The sequence below is a fragment of the Carettochelys insculpta genome, chromosome 21 (genome assembly GCF_033958435.1).
Source record: "Carettochelys insculpta isolate YL-2023 chromosome 21, ASM3395843v1, whole genome shotgun sequence".
NCBI classification, from domain to species: domain Eukaryota; kingdom Metazoa; phylum Chordata; order Testudines; family Carettochelyidae; genus Carettochelys; species Carettochelys insculpta.
Genome location: NC_134157.1, coordinates 14,659,813 through 14,678,639, shown reverse-complemented (window position 1 = coordinate 14,678,639; position 18,827 = coordinate 14,659,813). Strand labels below are relative to the sequence as shown.

The 18,827-nt window shown below is 40.1% G+C and overlaps 1 protein-coding gene across 2 annotated transcripts in view; it reads left to right on the top strand.

Annotated features, from left to right (window-relative positions):
• Positions 1-18,827, top strand: part of MED27 (mediator complex subunit 27) — a 189,512-nt gene that overhangs the window by 157,391 nt on the left and 13,294 nt on the right. For both annotated transcript variants that reach the window (XM_075015363.1, XM_075015362.1), the window contains one exon: positions 1,816-1,857. In XM_075015363.1, coding sequence (XP_074871464.1) covers positions 1,816-1,857 — 42 coding nt within the window. The remainder of the gene's footprint in view (positions 1-1,815; positions 1,858-18,827) is intronic.

Below are 18,827 nucleotides of genomic sequence, written 5' to 3'. Positions count from 1 at the left end.
ACGGGTTTTGTTGTGCTGAGAATCTACAGTGCTCGGGTATGCAGATAGGTCAAATACTCCTTGTTTTATTCTTATTGTAAAATTAGCTCAGAAATACTGGGTGATGAAACTCAAATAATAAAAAACATTGTTTATGTAGAAAATACCACCTTAAAATTCCTTCACTACTGTCTTTCTTGTTATATACCACAGAATCCTGCAGCTGTTAACTGTATGGCTACGTATACACTTAGGAAAATCTTCGAAATGGCCATGCTAATGGCCAAATCAAAGAATACTAATGAGGCACTGAAAGGAATATTCGGCGCCTCATGAGCGTGCTGCCAGCCGCAGCACTTCAAAAGTTCCATTTGCGCGTGGCTCATCTACATGGGGGTCCTTTTCAAAAGGACCCTGCAAACATTGAAATCCCCTTATTTCTATCAGCTGAATAGGAACAAGGGGATTTCAATGTTTGCAGGGTCCTTTCGAAAAGGACCATGTAGACGAGCTGCATGCAAATGGAACACAGCACTTTCGAAGTGCCACAGCCGGCAGCATGCTCGTGAGGTGCTGAATATTCATTTCAGCACCTCATTAGTATTCCTCGATTTGGCCATTAGCATGGCCATTTCAAAGTTTTTCCTAAGTGTGGACACGGCCTATATAACTCAGAAGTGACACAACTGTTGTTACAGGCAGTGGAAGTTAATATGGGCTGTAGAACAAGTGGGAAGGGTTAGGCAGTGTAATATTTCAAAAGAAAGTGCTTTTAATGTTTATTAGGTAGCCTAGCACTAAAGCACTCAAGGTTCCAGACTGCCATATTAAAACTGCAATAAAATACACCATAGTTCATGTCATCAGTTGTATCTGGCTGTCAAATGTCAGTAGTTGAATCCTAAAGTATAATGAAGGGGGTGTAGTCCTCACAGTGTAATTTCACACATAAGTTCTCTTGTGTTAATTCTTTAGTACCAAGGATTCAAGTATAATCTTTGGCATGAGATACAAAGAATTTTACTTCCTCTGTGTATGGGCCAATAGACTCTTCACTTTAATTAATAATGCTAAATGTGAAACCTTTGTGTGCCAGCCCATCTGTTTGTAGTAATGGGAAATCCCAACAACTGGCTGATGACTGCACATCTTTATACATTTAAGGCCAGAGTCTAGCTTGAATTCTACCCTTTTTGCATCACTTAGACATAGGGGCATGACAGTTGTAACTAGAATCACTACCCTTCAGTTGCGCACAAGGGACAGAATGCAAAGTAAATTTTGCCTTCGATCTAGCGAGGTGTCAGATTCTAAAACTGTTTTGGGGATTTCCCATTACAGAATATAGACGCTCCTGGCACTCTTTTAAGTGTAAATAAGAGGTCTCTATAGAGATATATAAATCAATATTGGAAGTCTTTACTGGCCCTCCATGTAGCCATTATCAGTTGGCTCTTTCCTTTAGGTAATTTAGGTGCATCTCAGCAGCTTAGAAAGGGGACAGCAAAGTGATTTTATTGACTGGTTTTTTGGAGCAGCTGAGTAGCATTAACTCAGTTTAACCCACTAAAGTCCAGTAAATGGATGCAAGAGAAAACTTAAACTTTCTGTTGAAGTTGAGCAATTCCCAATTCCAGCCTGCACACTGGAAACCAGGGTGGAGATTGGATCTCTGCTAATATGAAGAAACCAATATGCTGCTCTGTTTCTTTGTTGAGACGGCTTATTTCTGGTAACCAGGGATTATAGATTTTTTTCCCCCGAGACAAATGTTACTCTAATAAAACATTCAATGTGTGACAATTCAATATATAACTTTTTTTTTTCTTACTGCAGGTTGACATATGGTCCAAATCCAACTATCAGGTTTTTCAGAAAGTAAGTCCCACACTATTTATTTTCTATCCATTGCCTACAAGAGAAGAGTGGATTCTATGTTTTGCAGAACTTATTTTTCAATAGACAATTACTTTGCAAAAGCAATTAGGTCTTGTGTTGTTTGCTAGCCACCATTAATGTGATTATAAAACTTCCAGCATGATTTGCAAAGCACAAAATCTAGTCTCCAGTGATTGTATTCTCCACATCTGAAGTGGGTCTGACCCATGAAAGTTCATCACCTAATAAATAATATTATTAGTCTTCAAGGAGCTACAGTACTGTTTTTTGTTTTGTTTTGTGAAGATAGTAAGTAGGACAAAAATAGGATATGCTTTGGTGTAGTTCAGAGATCACTGTACAGTTTTATCCTAGTATCTCTCTGGCCCTAGCCAAGGCAATCAGGAGCCAAACTATGGGACTTGCTCCTCTCTAGTCTGTGAAATCATTTTCACTTACTTTTCAGTTTGTTTGATTTTAATTCTTTCTCAGTAAATTCATTCTAAAATCTATTCTTATGCTTTTCTTAGTTTAAAGGGGAAAGTACACTCTTTATGGGGAGAGAAGTCAATAGGTACCTTTTCCAAATGGCTCTGAAAAAATTCTGTGTGTTCTTCTTGAAGGTGAATTTTATTAAGTCATTGGGACTTGGGAACTCTTGTTTATTTTACCTTAAAACTAACTATTGGGCCTGCCTGGTCTCTTATGCTCCTGAAAACAAAAGTAATTCCACTGGCATTGGGGACATTCCTCAAATGGTGAGGATGGTATGAAATGGAAACAAGCCCACTATATAAACTGCCAAGAGTTTAAACATGCTTTTAGACATTGCGCTTTTTTCAAGGCAAGTGAAACGAAATTTCTCTATATAGACCTCTAGTCATGCTGTAAGTTCAAACTGAACTGGTTTTAAATTCCAATTTCTTTGCGTTCAGCCCACAGTCCAGGGAATCAAGTATCAGAGAGGTAGCCGTGTTAGTCTGTAGCTTCGAGAACAACAAGGAGTCTTGTGGCACCTTATAGACTAACAGATATTTTTGGAGCGTAAGCTTTCGTGGGCAAAGACCCGCTTCATCAGATGCATGAGTTGGGGGCAGGGTTTCAGAGGGGTATTTAAAGAGTGGGGTCCCAGTAAGAGTGAGGGCCAGAGCTGACAAGGTCTGTTCAGCAAGGTGGAAATGGCCCAGTGTCAACAGCACTTACCAAAGGGGGAAAAACAAGTCAGATTAGACAAGGGGATGTGAGCCTTTGTCAGAAGTCTAATGGTGAGATATTAGCACCCAGAGCAGAGAAACTGTCTTTGTAAGCTGCGCGCCACTCCCAGTCTCTGTTTAATCCATGGTTAATGGAGCCAAATTAGCAAATAAATTGCATCTCAGAGATTTCTCTCTCCATTTGATTTTTGAAATTTTTTTGTTTCAGGACTGTCACCCTTAAATCTGCCACTGAGTGTCCAGGGAGATAGAAGTGTTCCCCCACAGGCTTCTGTACATTACTGTTCCTGATGTCTGATTTATGTCCATTTATTCTTTTATGGAGAGACTGTCCAGTTTGGCCAATGTAAATTGCAGTGGGGGGCATTGCTGGCACATGAGGGCATATATTATATTAGTAGATGTGCAGTAAAGGAGCCCCTGATGGCATAGTTTGGTGTTAGATCCTGTGATGATGTCACTGGTGTAGATATGTGAGCAAAGTTGGCAGCGAGGACTGTTGCTGGAAACCATGAAAGCTTATGCTCCAAAGTATCTGTTAGTCTGTAAGGAGTCCAAGGAATGTAAGGCTCAAACTGCTACATGCCTTTCATCTGCTTCTGTAGTTTATGTAACAACTAAGGGTCAGAGACTCTAAAGGGCATAAAAGCTGGGGTCAAAACTAAAGTTATATCACCTGTATTTGAGCATAAATGTTTCCAAGTTTCTGAACTCCCTCCCAGGATTTCATGTACAGTCAAAAGAAAAGCAGTTTTGACCTATGGTATTAACCTGCTAAAGATCAAAGTGACAGCTTTTTGGGAGGTAGATAGCAGTCCCTCCCTGACTAGCTTTAAGGCTGAAAGAATACCAATGTAGTTCGTATTTTACTCCGGAGACAGGTAAAGGATTCTTTAATCTGTAATTCTTCTCTTGCCACAAAAAATATTTTCTTTGCTGGATAAGGTAGAGGAAAATGCAATAGAAAATAATTTAGTGTAGAATTAATCTTAATAATTCTTTATCAGTAATGCCTTGAAATAATAATTGCAATGGATCAGGTTCACATTTTTATAATTAAGGGCATCTTCTGAAATTCACCAAATGTTATGTATTATGATCACATAAGGGAGAGACTGCACCTTCCTGTATGTTTGTACAGTGCCTACCTTGTTAGGGGCATAAGTGTATTGCAGATCGTCATAATAAGCATTCCTTAGAGGTTTTAACATAAAATATAGTGGCCCCGACTGAAAAACAGAACAAAACAAAAGACTCTCATTATTCCCTTTGCACACTAGCCCCAGAACCTAGAGAGCCCAGGACTAGTCAATTCTGTGGGCTCCTCTAGGCTCTGGGATGGTCAAAAATGAGGGCTTTGCTTTGGGAAGGGCTTCCAGGGAGTGGGCTTGGGTTGCGAGGTCTGGTTGGGATGGAGAGTGCAGGAGAGGGCTGGGGGTTGAGAGCTCTGGGAAGATAAGAGTGGGCTTGGCATGGCCAATCTGGATGGGAGTGGGGGATGCAGGAAGGGGCTGAGGGTGGAGGGGTCTGGGTGATGTTGTGTACTGTGGTGCAACTCCATGGAGCGCACATGCCTCGTGTGCCCCCCGCTCCCAAGTACTGCCCCTGCTGCTTGGTTTAGCCATGATTCCGGCCCATCAGAGCAGAAGGGGAAAAGCCTGTCCAGGCATCACTTCTCATCACTGCTGTTCCCCCAGCCAGATTCGGCCCCAGCTTGCCTGACTCTGGCTTGTGAGGCTCAGAGCTCCACAGCAGTCTGAATGCTGAGCAGGGAATCCCAGAGTCTTGGGGGCCAAATCCATCAACCCACAGGATGTAGGTTCTCCACCCATTTTAAAGGGACCAACCAACACATTTAGGACTAGGTATCACCTCACTGCAGTCAGATTAAGAAATGGGTAAAAATAGCAGCTGCACATTCTAAATTATAAATATAATTGGTTAAAAAGATGAGGAGTTCTTTTACGTCTATGCCACCAGTTCAAAGCCAGCTAAATGGCTGTATAATAGTGAAGCAAGCTGGAGGTCTTGCACAGTTCCTGCTTGTCAAGAATCCACCTAATAGCAAGTGTCACACAAGGTGAATGGGCCCTATAATTTTTCCTAACTTCTGACTAGGGCTATAATCAGAATCATGTATAGGTGCAAAATGAACATAAAAATTAGTTTGGTGGTCTCAACTTAATCTGGAATCTCAAGCATGTACTGTGGACTTCCCCTCCCCAATAGGTGGTGGCTGTCAGGTCAGAAGTAAAGGAGTTTGGTGAAAAAGTGTCCATGAACCTCTCTCCTGTGGGTAAGGGAAGTCTTTGTTCTCTAGCATGGTCACTTCCACACATTTAACTGCACTAAATTTCCTTTCAAAATATTGGGTTAATTAAATTCAGTAAAATATCCAGGATTCTGATTTGAATACATGCCAGTAGTGAAAAGAAATGTTAACTGTCTAATATCTGTCAAGGGGCTGTATAGGAAACAAATTGTTGGGCTCTCTGCCGAGCTCAGAGCACATGTGCATATCATATACAAAAACCCACTGAAATTGGCATAAAAATCCAGGCCTTAAGTGCTGTGTGCTGTTCTGGTCTTTACGTCTCAAAAAATGTATTAAAATTGAATGACACAGAGAAGGGCAACAGAAATTATAAAGGCTATGGAACAGTTTCCCTGTGAGGAAAGCTGAAAGACTGGGGCTTTTGAGCTTAGAAAAGAGACATCCTGTGGGAATGCAGGGGCGGGAAGGAATATGTTAGAGGTCTATAAAGTCATGAATGTTGTGGAAAAAGTAAATAAAGTCTTATTTACTCCTTCACGTGACACAAGAATCATGGGTCACCCAGTGAAGCTAATAAGAAATGTTTTAAAGCAAACGAAAGGAAGTATTTCTTCCAATAAGTCATAATTGCCTGTGGAACTTGTTGTAAGGCCAAAGGTATAACTGGATTAAGTTCATGGAGGATAAGACCATCAATGGCTATTAGCTAAGATGGTCAGGGATGCAAACCTATGCTCTATTAGTCTCTAATCCCTGCCTGCCAAGGATTGCCTGCTCTTTTCATTGCCTCTCAGGCACCTGGCATTGGTCTCTGTTGAAAGAAAAGCTACTTAGCTAGATGGACCATTTGGTTGATCCAGTGTGGTTGCTCCTGTGTTCACTTTTTCCACTGTAAATAATCTACAACTTTTCATTCAATTTTAAATAGAATTAAATTATCTGAATTTTAAATTACTTTTCTTCATTTCTGTCCGGTAAAACTAATCAAATAATATAAAACAGATTAGTATAAAATGAGAAACACATGGCTACTGGAGGGAGGAAATATTATCTAATGGCTTCAGCAAGGGTCTGTTACGCAGGGATTTTTAAGTTCTGGTCCCACCTGTGCCTCAGCCTTGGGTAATCACTTAACCTCTGTGGGAAACAGCAGAAATGTAGCACTTTAAAGACTAACAATATGGTTTATTCGGTAATGAGCTTTCATGGGACAGATCCACTTCATCAGATCAATCTCATTTTCAACACAGACTGACATTTATAAAAACAGAGGACCAAAAGAAAAAAAATTGCAATAAAAACTGACAAATCAAGTACACAGGACTGAAGTAGGTGACAGAGGAATGGGGGGATGTTAAGTGTCCTGCCTGAAATAATTATGAGCATCAGAGGAAGGGAAGCAGTCCTCCTAAGGCAAGAAGTAATTGATGTCTCTGTTCATACTACGTGTTAATGTGTTGAATGTGAATATGAATTCCAATTCACAACTTTCTCCTGTAATCTGTTTTTAAATTCTTTTTATTCCAGGACACAACTTCTGAGATCTTTAACAGAATGGCCCACTCAATTGAAGTGTTTACTGACTGGCTTATGTGCGTGGAGTTTCCTGATGTCTGATCTGTGTCTATTTATTCTTTGGCAAAGGATTTGCCCAGTCTGTCCAATGTACATAGTGGCAAGGCATTGTTGGAACATAATGGCATATATAATGTTGCTCAAAGTGCATGAGAATGTGCCCTTGATCTTGTAACTAACATGATTAGGTCCAGTGATGGTATCCCCAGAATAAAGATGTGGACAAAGTCGGCAGTGGGGTTTGTTGCAAGGAAAAGTCCCAGGATTAATATTACTGTGGTGTAACCTGTGATTGCTAGTGAGGATCTTCCTTAGATTAGAAGCTTGTCTGTAGGAGAAGACAGGCCTGTCACCTAGGGTAGGGTCTTCTGGAATGTAGCCTCATGATCTAGAGTAGGTTGTAGGTTTTTAATGATGTGTTGCAGCGTTCTTTGTTGGGGGCTATAGGTGATGACAAGATGTGTTCTGTTAATGATCTTCTGTGGCTTATCTTGGAGTAGCTGGTTTCTGGGTATTCATCTGGCTCTGTCAATTTGTTTTTTTTTTTTTTTTTTTTTTTACTTCTCCAATTGTGTAATTAAGTTTTATAAATGCTTGGTAGAGGTCTTGAAGTTTTCCTTTTCTTTCAGCTGCCAACTTTGTCCACATATTTATTCTGGGGATGATACCATCACTGGACCTAATCATGTTAGTTACAAGATCAAGGGCACATTCTTGTGCACTGTGAGCAAGATTATATATGCCATTACATGCCAACAATGCCCTGCCACTGTGTACATTGGACAGACTAGGCAAAAACCTTCACCAAAGAACAAATGGACACAGAGCAGACATCAGGAAACTCAATACACATAAGCCAGTCAGTGAATACTTCAGTGGAGTGGGCCATTTTGTTAAAGTCCTCAGAATTTGTGTGCTGGAATAAAAGGAATTTAAAAACAGATTACAGCGAGGATATTGTGAATTGGAATTCATATTTAAATTCAACACATTAACATGTGGTATGAACAGAGACATCAGTTACCTCACACATTACAAAGACTGCTTCCCTTCCTTTGATGCTTGTAAGTATCTCGGGCAGGACACTTAACATCCCTCTGCCACCTACTTCAGTCCTGTGTACTTATTTGTCAGTTTTTATTGCAGATTTTTTTTATTTTTTTTTTTTATTTTATTTTTTGGTCCTGTGTTTTTATAAATGTCAGTCTGTATTGGAAATGAGATTGATCTGATGAAGTGGGTCTGTCCCGTGAAAGCTCATCAACGAATAAATCATTTTGTTAGTCTTTAAAGTGCTACATTTCTGCTGTTTTGTTCTGTTCAAATACAGACTAGCATGGCTACCTCTCTGTTACTATTTAACCTCTGTGGATCAGTTTCCCTATGTTTAAAATAGGGAATGTGCTTTCCTACCACACAGGAGCTGGGTATCTTGGTTGCATTACTTTGAGTGCATTGGATGAAAAGCATCATAGAAATGCAAGTTGTTATTACTTCCTGAGTATCACCAGCAGAGTTAATAACTGTGGACTAATAGTGCAATAAGTTCAAACTAGGACCAGCTAAATATATAGTCAGTATTTCTAAACACTTAGTGGAAAATGTTGTGGTTCCATATTGAGCTCTTACTGTGATTTTGCTTTTTTTATTCTCTGGATAAGTTATGCTCCCATCAAATTATTTTTGATATCTTGGAATAATGATGCAGAAGCAGAGCTAAAGAGTGTCAGATGATGTAGTGTTGGAGAAATGATTTTATCGTGGCACTTGTAAGTCTTCAGAATAAATGTTTCCCCACCATTTTTTGAATTTGTCTCTGCATGTCTATTCATGTAATGGAATATCTTACATGTACATAAAAATCTTTCTCTGTGCAGTCAATATTGGCCCTTTGTGGAAATGGCCATTTTCACCTTCTCAGAAGAGCAACAATGACTTCCACCAAGGAGGCTAAGAAGCCCTATGCCTGTGTCTGTTTCCTTTAGCACTGCAGAATCCCATAGTTGTTTTGAAGGACAGGGGCATTTATTTTTAAAAAGCTGGACGTTGTTCCCAACCTCTCTTCAATGACAATATAACAACATCTGGAGCTCACAAGATATCTCCTTATGGAAGCTGCAGATCTGTCAAATTCTCACCAGACTGCAGCATGACTTTCTAGGTTAAGGACCAGAGACCCGTGGTCCTTTTATCCAACCCTGTCAAATGAAGCTAAATTTGTCCTGACTTTTGTTTGCAACCTTTGGCTGTGTCAGCAAGCCTTTTCTCTTCTCCTTATTAGACAGGATACCCATCTGTGTATAATACCAAGGGGGAAAACTCCCAGTGGGCCCATTACCACTAAAGTGTACAGTCATTTACTAAGGATCCCTGGAGACTTTTTGAACTTCATCCTGGGGTGAATACGCTTTTATAGCCATCAAATCTACCAGCAGGGTTAATCTCAGAGAATGGAATTTAAAAAAATAAGGGGGGAATATTTGAAAGGGCAAAACCACAAACAATAGAGAAAAGGTTTACGTGTTTCCATATTTTTCTGACATTTAAACTCGGCAGGTGTGGTGACTGTTTTGATCTTTAACCTCCCTATTTTAACACCTCGCATGTCTTCATTCAATAATGTAAGAGGAGGAATAAGACAAGAAATTTAGAAATATTTACTGTTTGTGTTTTGCTGTGAAATCTGAAAAAGATGGAGGTGAGAACACCAAGTAGATGGGCAGAGAACTGACAGACGATATTGTGTCTTCACTGATTCTCATTCAGATGAAAAGTAGAAGAAAAAAGAATGATGCTGCTGTTGGGGTTGTTGATTATTATTATTATTATTAGAGTGCAGTGAATCAAATACTTAACCTGCAGCTAACTTCTAACCTCACTTACATCATCAGTTGAACCCTTCATTTAAAAAAAAAGTTTCTATGTCCAATTTTAATTTATTCCTCCTCACGCCCCAAATTAGTTATTTGATCCATTTAACCATATATGTGCCCAAATATAACTGGCATCTGAGTTCTTGACCAAACTGTACACTGGTAATCTCAGAGCCATTCTTAGCCATACACAGAATGCACAGATTCTTAGAGGGCATCCAAAGATTTGGGACACGCCTGGGTCTTAATGTCCACCTGTTTGCTTCTACCATTCCCTGTTCTGTGGCTCTGCTTCCTCCAGAGAGGATCTAGTTACCTTAAAAGTGAAAAAGTGTACCAGATCTATTAGCAGAACCTGTGAAGGAGCCATTCAAGTGCTAATAAAGCCATTTAACAGGCATTTGCCAACCCCTGTCAGTTTCTGAATTTTCTTCAGGATATTAATTTAAAATTTTGTTTTAACATTAGTGGGTTTCTGAAGATAATAAAATCACATCTGTAAAAAATCATCACCTTCCATTCTTGGCTGCCATCAGGAATAAGGGCACCAGTTTAATAGTGCTGTGTAGGACTCTATAATACTAAAGATGGCTCAGGGTAGTCTAACAATGGATTACCCCTAAAAAGAGATTCACAGTAGTTAGCTTGCAAGTTCGTTGCATGATTGTTTCCGGTGCACAGCAGGGACTAAATAATAATTTAGGTTTCTTTGAGATCATACCTACATTTGAACCCAAGCTTCAAGATATTCAAAAGAGAGTGAAACCAGCTAGTTCAGTATTTTCTGGTTAATTGTTAAACAGTTGCTTAGAGTTTTCCTTTGTACAGTTGGTCATGATATTTAAAATATCTAGAGCTAGGAGGTCATTATGGATGATAAAATAGTGTGTATAGGCCTGAATGCATACATGCATGTTTTACATGGCAAATTATGCTTCTGTCTTGTATTCATCAAGTTGTTTGTAGTGTAAGGAAATGATCATAGTCTAAAAATTACAACATACAAAATTCTATGGGATGAAGGCAAGCAAAATGTAACTGCAGGAGATCTGAATTTATGAAATAAAATACACATTTCACAAAAGACTGTTTTGTGTAGTGCTATACATTCTAGTCTTTGGGTTCTGTTTGTATTTTCCAAATTTTCAAATGCTGGTTTCTTCAGGGAAGAGATTCAGTAGTACATCATTGACAGTTCCTGATACTATTTACATTTCTTGTGGTTCATCCAGGTCCTTTTCTAGGTGGGTTGCAGTTCCAAATTAATGACATTCGGGGCACAATTGTCACCATTGCAAGGACACATAAGTATTGTAATGTATGAAGATGTATTCTTGTCAATAATATCTGAATAAAATAGTGTGTGGGATGAATACATGCATGAGCTGAATATTGGGCTATTGATGATGCCTGCTAAAAGAGAGGAGATGGACTGTTCAAGGGTCGCCTAGCTGATTGCTTGTGTACATGATCAGTACTTGTCTGTGTTTAAGTAGCTGGTTAAGCAAAAATAAATATTTGAGTCCAAATAAGAAAACCAAGCACATTAAATATTTCTGGTTCTCTCAGAGATTTTAGCTACAACCACCAAACCCTATTCTTCAGGAAAACTTGTATATCTTACCATATTGTATTCAGGAAGCAGTTACTTAAACTTCAATCATTTATATTTTTCTTGTTCAGTGCCACCTACTTTAAAACACATCATCTCCAATTCCGTCCTGGATTTCTCTCTGCCTCAAAGATGAGAGATTGTAGAACCACACTCTTACAGGCTTGTATAATGCAAATGCACATGAGCTACATCAAAACCTGAGCTGTTAAGAATACAAGCTTGTTAGGGTAGTCCACTAATTGCAGTTAACTCAAGTGATTAACTCAAAACAAATTACCTCTCTTTTAAAAATTAATCATGATTACAGTTTTAATCATCCAGTTAACAATAATAGAATACCAATGCAAATTTCTTACAAATATTTTTGAATGTTTTCCTACATTTTCAAATATATTGATTTCAGTTATGACACAGTGTGCAAAATGCATGGTGCTCACTTCACTTCATATTTTTATTACAAGTATTTGCACTGTAAAAAAGATAAATGAAATAGTATTTTTCAATTCACCTCTTACAAGAACTGTAGTGTAATCTCTTTACCATGAAAGTACAATTTGCAAATATAGATTTTTTTTATTTCTTATTGCATAAGAGGGCTCAAATCCAAAACACTTTTGTAGCTAGTGTTGCAAAGTATTTGTGCCAGATGTGCTAAATATTCAGGCTATGTCTACACTAGAGAATATTGTCAACATAACCTGGGTAATGTCCAGATTCTCAAGGCATTCTTTTGACTAAACTGACAAGAACACAGCACATTTGTGAACAGTCTTATCCTGCTCCCCATGAGGCTTAATGTCATTGGTCTGGATGATCTGGGTGGCCCTCCGTTGACAGACCGGTCTTCTGGGACACCAGCAGCCCTGTCTGCTGTGCTTCCAGTTGGCCATTTTATCGAGAGAGCAGGTGGGCAGTCCAGCGGCTCTGTGTTAACAGAGTGGATCGCTCTTGCAATCTGCTTGGTAGTTTGGCCGTGATCTGTTGACAGAAGTTTTTTCAAAAGATAGTTTCCGACAAAACTTCTGTCGACAAATTGCTGTAATATAGACATAGCCTCATATGCCTCTTCATGCCACCATTCCAGAGGATATCCTTCCATGCTGCTGATGCTCATTAAAAGTAATGCATTAATTACATTTCTGACTGAACTTCTTGAGGAAGAATTCTGTCTCTCCTGCTCCATGACTTTACCTCTGTTCTGGTGTGTGTTTTATGTTAGGGCACTCTCGAATGCCAACCTAGCACGTTTGTTGATTTAGGAACAGTTTCATGGCAGATTTGACAAAAATCGGAGCAGGTGTCAGTCTGACCCCAGGTTTAAGACTCTGAGGCGCCTTCCGAAATCTGAGAGAAGGAGGTGAGGAATGTGCTGTCAGAAGTCTTAAAGGAGTAACACTCCAATTTGGAAATTACAGAACCTGAACCACAAAAAAAGAAAATCAACCTTCTGTTGATGTCATCTGACTCAGATGATGAAAATAAATGTGGGTCAGTCCTCACTGCTTTTGATCATTATTATGTAGAAACCATCATCAGCATAGAAGAATGTCCTATGGAATGGTGGTCAAAGCATACAAATGTTTAGCATATCTGGCACATGGCCACAACAGTGCCATGCAAATGCCTGTTCTCATTTTCAGGTGAAATTTGTAATAAGTGGGCATCATCATAGCCCATAAATGTAAAAAAACTGTTTGTCTTTACAGTTGGCTGAACAAGAAGTAGGCCTGGGCTGGAGCACTCACAGAGAAAAGCTGGGCTCTATGCTTAGAACTCTTCCCATGCCCTCCCAGAGCCACTGGAGTGCTGCAAAAGCTCAGAAAGGGGCAGAAAGGAATGGGGTTGGGGGACACTTGGGGGAAGAAGTGGGGTGACTGCTGAGCTCCCCAGTTGGGTGCCAGCATTGCAGCCTGGCACCTATGAGACTCAGGGTGCTCCCCCAGTGCTGTGCTACTGGCTCCTTGCCAGTGCAGGGCCTGGGACAACCCCCCAACATGGCCCAGGCCCCACCCCTCCCCTGCCCTGCACCTGCCTTGCCTCCTTACCCTCTCCCCCAACCATGGGGCTTGGGGATTACCTGAGACTGGAGGTAGCAGCACCAGGGAGTTGCCTTCCCTCCCCACCAGCTCACCATGCGGGCGATGGGAGCAGTAACCTGCAAGACACAATGGGCTGGAAAGATAGCAGGGCAGAGCTGGCTGTCATGCCTTCCACCCACATGGTGAGTGGGGCAGTGGAAGCAAATCCCTATGTTGCTACAGTCACTGCTTGCAACTCCTCACCCAAGGTAATTGCCTCGCTTGGCTCCAGCCCCAGGTAATCTGCCCCTCTTATCTGTAAGATGGAAGAGGTGGCCACGTCAGGGCTCCCAAAATTGCAAGGCCTGGAGTGGCTGCCCTAGTTGATTTTATGGCTGAGGACAGCTCTGCTCCAGGCTGTGGAGCTCAGTAGCCACCCTACCTCTTTCCTTGAAGCTCTCCCCATCCCTCCAGCTCCTGCTTGGTCATTGTCAGCCCTTCTGCTGCCACTGCAGCAGAGCCTTCAGCTGGCAGCAGCAGAGGGTCTGGCATTGACCCTGGTATGGGACCAGTCAGGTCCCGAGGGTGCTGTGTCAGAGAGGTACAGCCTGTGTTTTATTTTTTATTTTTTTTTTTTGCAATTCAAATATTTGTAATAAAAATAATAAAGTGAGCACTGTACATTTAGTATTTTATGTTGTAATTGAAATCAATGTATTTGAAAATGAAGAAAACATCCAAAATACTTAAATGAATGGTTTATTGTTTAACAGTGCAATTAAAACTAAGATTATTCATGATTATTTTTAATCTTGCAATTAATTGTAAATTTTAAAAAAGTGTTTGACAGCCCTAAAACTGAAGTACGAATACACTTTCTTCTTTGCTCTTTTTTTGTGGCCCCAGCAAAGTGCTGTTGCTCCCTTCGTTTTATTAAAGACGGGAATTCTCAGGCTTTTTCCTTGAAGACAGATTGAGAAGATAGGAGCTGTTTGCATCTCATTCACCTCTAAGTATCCTTGAGTATTGCTCGTTTTAATAATATGGGAGTGAAGGGGCATTAAATTAAATGGAAAGACAACATGTTACAAACCAGTAAAAGAATTTTTTCTGCACAGTGTGGGGTCCTCCTTAGGGAACTCCCAGTTTCTTATACCCACCTGGCGTCACCAACCCACTGCCACTAGCTGTCTAGCCATTTTCTTCAGGGGCAGGCTGCAGTCTGAAATGGCCACTCATTATTGGCAATCAGTTGTGAACCTACTGCCAGCCTCCAGTCCAAGTACCCTGAGGCCTTGCCACAGGCCCTGTAGTCTGGAAGTGCGGTCATGCTGGAGCATCTTAGTTATGCCTGCGTTTCCCCAACACTACTCTGTCTCAGGAAACTTCTGTAGCTTCCCTGGTAGCCAGGGCCATCCTGCTGCACAGCTGGAGCAGGAGTCTTCTGTTTTCTCCTCCTACCCAGCATCCCCTATTTGTACAACCCCAGCTGGGCCCCAATTATCTACAGCCCCACCTGTGGCTGCCTATCACTCAACCTTCCTAGGCTGGTCTCAACACTTGTAGGGCCAGTGAAGGGCAAGCAGACTAGCAATACTTTTCATAATAGTGCTAAGTAATACATCTATACCCTAACCTTTGTGCTTTTTGTCACAATCTGTGGAAGCATTCATTTACCCTTACTCACCCATAAACAAGAGTGCACTTTTTAAATGAATTTGCCACACTGGAAATTCTGAAAACATTTTATCACTCCTGAATACTGTCCCCTTCTGGAAAGTGGAACCTCCAGGAATTATATTTGACTGCCGCCTTTTATAGTACAGTACCCTTGAGTAAATAAAAAATTGTGTGGAAAGGGCGGGTTGATTCAGAGAAACAGCAAGGCTTTTGTTTGTTGCTCATCTTTGTGTGTTGATCTCATGAGCTATTTATAACCTTACCAAGCAACCAAGCTGAGCAGTCAGATGTGGTAAGGAACTAAGAGTACCTGCCTTTTCACTGTACTGCTGAACACAATGTGGGCTCAGCATGTAGTTTCTCAGAGTGGGCAAATACCCAGACAAGTGTACTCTCTTGCTAGGTCCTAATTGTTACACTTAGAGAAAACATATTTAAAGTTTTATTCCCATAAAGTCATATTAAAGATGACATTTAATCCATCTGAAGCCCAGTGATCTGCAATTTGAACTCAGAATGCAGTCTTCTCTTTAGACTGGAAGAAAGATATTCATTCAAATAGTGTATATTTATAAGCAGTCTGGAAACAGAAAAGAACCAAAAAAAAAGTGAAGTTTGGTGCCAGAGATCAAACTAAATAACTGAATGAGGGGCAGAAGAGGGGCAGTGAGTCTATCAAAATACCATCATATTTAAATAAACTAAAATCTGCCCATCCTGTGCAGGAGAAATGTAAGTTCATTCAGAAGATGAGACCAAGAACGTATTCTTATCAGTCAACTTTTATTGAAACTAGAAGTCCTTTTTGCTTTGAGGCTCTGCTGTAAAATGTCAATTGTCTGAATGATAGATACTTTATTTAGCAAGACTTATGCTTTTCAATAGTGTATCTTGCATTTTATTTGGAAAAATGCAGAAGTGTTTTTATGAGGTAAATTGTGACAATTTAAGCTTTTTTGCAAAATCTCTTGGAAGAGTTTATTCTCTAGCTCAGAGCAGTGGCTGTCTAATCAGTTTGGCTATGTCTACACTACAGCAATCTATCAACAGAAGATATTTCCCACCCAAACTTCTGTTGACAGATTGCATCTACACACAAAAGCTGATTGAAAGAGCAATCCACTCTGTCAACAGAGAGCAGCCAGACTGACCACCCCTTTCTAGACAGAATGGCTGACTGGAAGCTCTGCAAACGGGTATCCGGTGAACTGGAAGTTCTGTCTGTCAGCAAAAGGGCCTCAGAATGTCTACACTGCATTTTTGTCAACAGAAGCATTGCTCATCAATGCGGAGAGGGATAAAACTGTCTGGGAAAATGCACTGTTTTGTCAAGACAAAGAGACTTTTTTGTGTAGACACTCCAGAAGTTTTGTCAATCAGAAGCCCGGTTTTGTCAACCAACTCTGTACTGTAGCCACGGCTTTTGTGTTTTAGAGGGCTACCTAATCAGGAAAAGAAACAGGGTAAGAGGACAGGTGAGGAGAACAGGAATTTGGTTAGATAGTCTACAGAAGAGAAAACTAAAGAGAAATCAATAAAACCAGTTCTGTAATATACAAATGTCATCCAATGTACAAAATAAATTATATTGCAATTCCAACTTGGAGGGAAGAAAAATGTATCCCAAAAATTGTTGTTGCATGTACTAGTGTGCTTTGGCATGAAATATTTCCATTTATAAAGCCTTCTGTATTGATCTTTTACCTTCCTTCTTAATTTTTTAAATCTTGGACAGTTTGCATTTTGTCTTTTTATGTCTGCTTTGTTGGGTTTTGTTTGGTTCCACATTTCCATACCCGCTAGATGGTTTGATGTTTGTTTTCCAACACTTTTCTTAGCTCTTTTCAGCATCATAATGTTTGCTGCTACTTTTGGGGGGGGGGGTTCCCCCGTTTTCCCAAGTTTTGACACCCACTTTGATCTTTTTAGAAGCATTCTTTTCTGTATCAGCCCTAGCTTATGGGATGAATCGCCTGCTTTTTGTTCAGAAAACATTATTAGTGTTCCAGCAGTGCTGGGATGGCTTTTATCTCCTGGTGGAATCTCATTAGCTTCACATCATAACAGGAACAGCATATGTGCAGTGATGCCAAAGTAGCCAGTCAGTTTGAATTTGTTAATGGCAATGTTTTTCTTCAAGCAATTTTTTCCAACATCTTCAATGATGAAATAAAGCAACTTTGTTTTTCTGGGGAAAAGTACGGTTCATTAGAGAGAGAAATATAAGCAGAAGGGAACTGTTACTCATAAATATCTTTAGAACTGCCTAGATTTTTTTAAAGGTCTGGTGCAATCTTAATTTTTTTTTAATCAAATAGCAAGTAGGATTTGAAGTGTGAAGAACTTAATGTAATCCATGAGATTTAATTAAAGAAATCACTGGTTTAAGTTAAGACTATGTAAATTAGTATTGCTTGTTATGAGCTATTAACTTATTACTTAATTTTCATTGTTTTTGTAGCACCCAAGGACCCCACTTAAGGTCATGACCTCATTGTCTTCTCCACAGTACACGCTCATGAAAAGATATAGTCCCTGTTCTAAAAAGTTTAGTCTGAGAGCAGATTGATGTCCTCATTCACAGTCAGCAACAATTTACTCCATAAGTAGCTCCATTTAAATCAAAGGGGCTACTTTCAGAATAAGGTATTAGTAGACATGAATAATTGATGACAGAATTTGGCCCAAAGAAATGAGTATTTTTAAAATTCAATGTGCTTTTTAAAACTGGTCTTGATGAAAAATAGGCTAAATTGGTCCAACTAATAGTACTGTATGGGAAGTTTGAGGCAACCAACTGCACTGTGTGAATTTGAGAGCAGCTTGTGGCTTTACTTAAAACTACAAGATAACAACTAACCACTATTCAACATAATTTGATATCCATATGTAAGGAGTGATGCTTGTGAGCACCATGAGATCATAGTCATAGATTTTAAAGGTCAGAGGGGGTCAGCGTGATTATCATTTGACTTTTTGCGTAACATAGGAAGGAGAATTCTGCCAGTCATTCCTACATCAGTCCATAACTATTAGATGAGCGATAGCTTATCTTTTAGAAAGCCCCTCAGTCCTTCAGTGACAAAAAGTCTACCACAGTCCAAAAAAAATATTGCAGCTTATTTTCAGTCTGAATACATCTGACTTCAACTTCAAGCCATTGGCTGTTTAAAAAAAAGGATTTAAAAAGCCCTCTACTATCAGAAAGCTTCTCCCAGTTTAAGGTGTAATAGATAGGGGTTCTTAAACATCATTGCTCTGCCAGCCCCTTCTGACAACAAAAAATACCACGTGACCCCAGGAGCGGAGACCAAAATCTACCCCCCGTAAAGTGCAACGGGCAAAGCCCATGCACCACAGAGTGTGGGGAGTGGGGCCAAAATCAAAACCCTAGTGCTTCAGACTGAGGCAGAAGGCCTATAACCTGAGCCCTTTGGCCCAGTGCTGAAACTCTTGGGCTTCAGCATTTGCGTCAGATGGAGGGGCTTCAGCTTCATCTCTGTCCCCAGGCTCTAGCAAGTCTAATGCCAGCTCAGGCAACTCTATTAAAGCAGGCTCTCGACCCGCTTTGAGAACTGCTGTTAAAGAACATTTGCGGATTCTTGGTTAAACAGGAGAATAAAAGGAATGTTAAATCTAAACTGATGTGATGTAAACTACTTTAAATGTGAATTTAAGTATTATGTTTTCTTTGCTTTCCTGTTAGAAGAGAGTATCAGT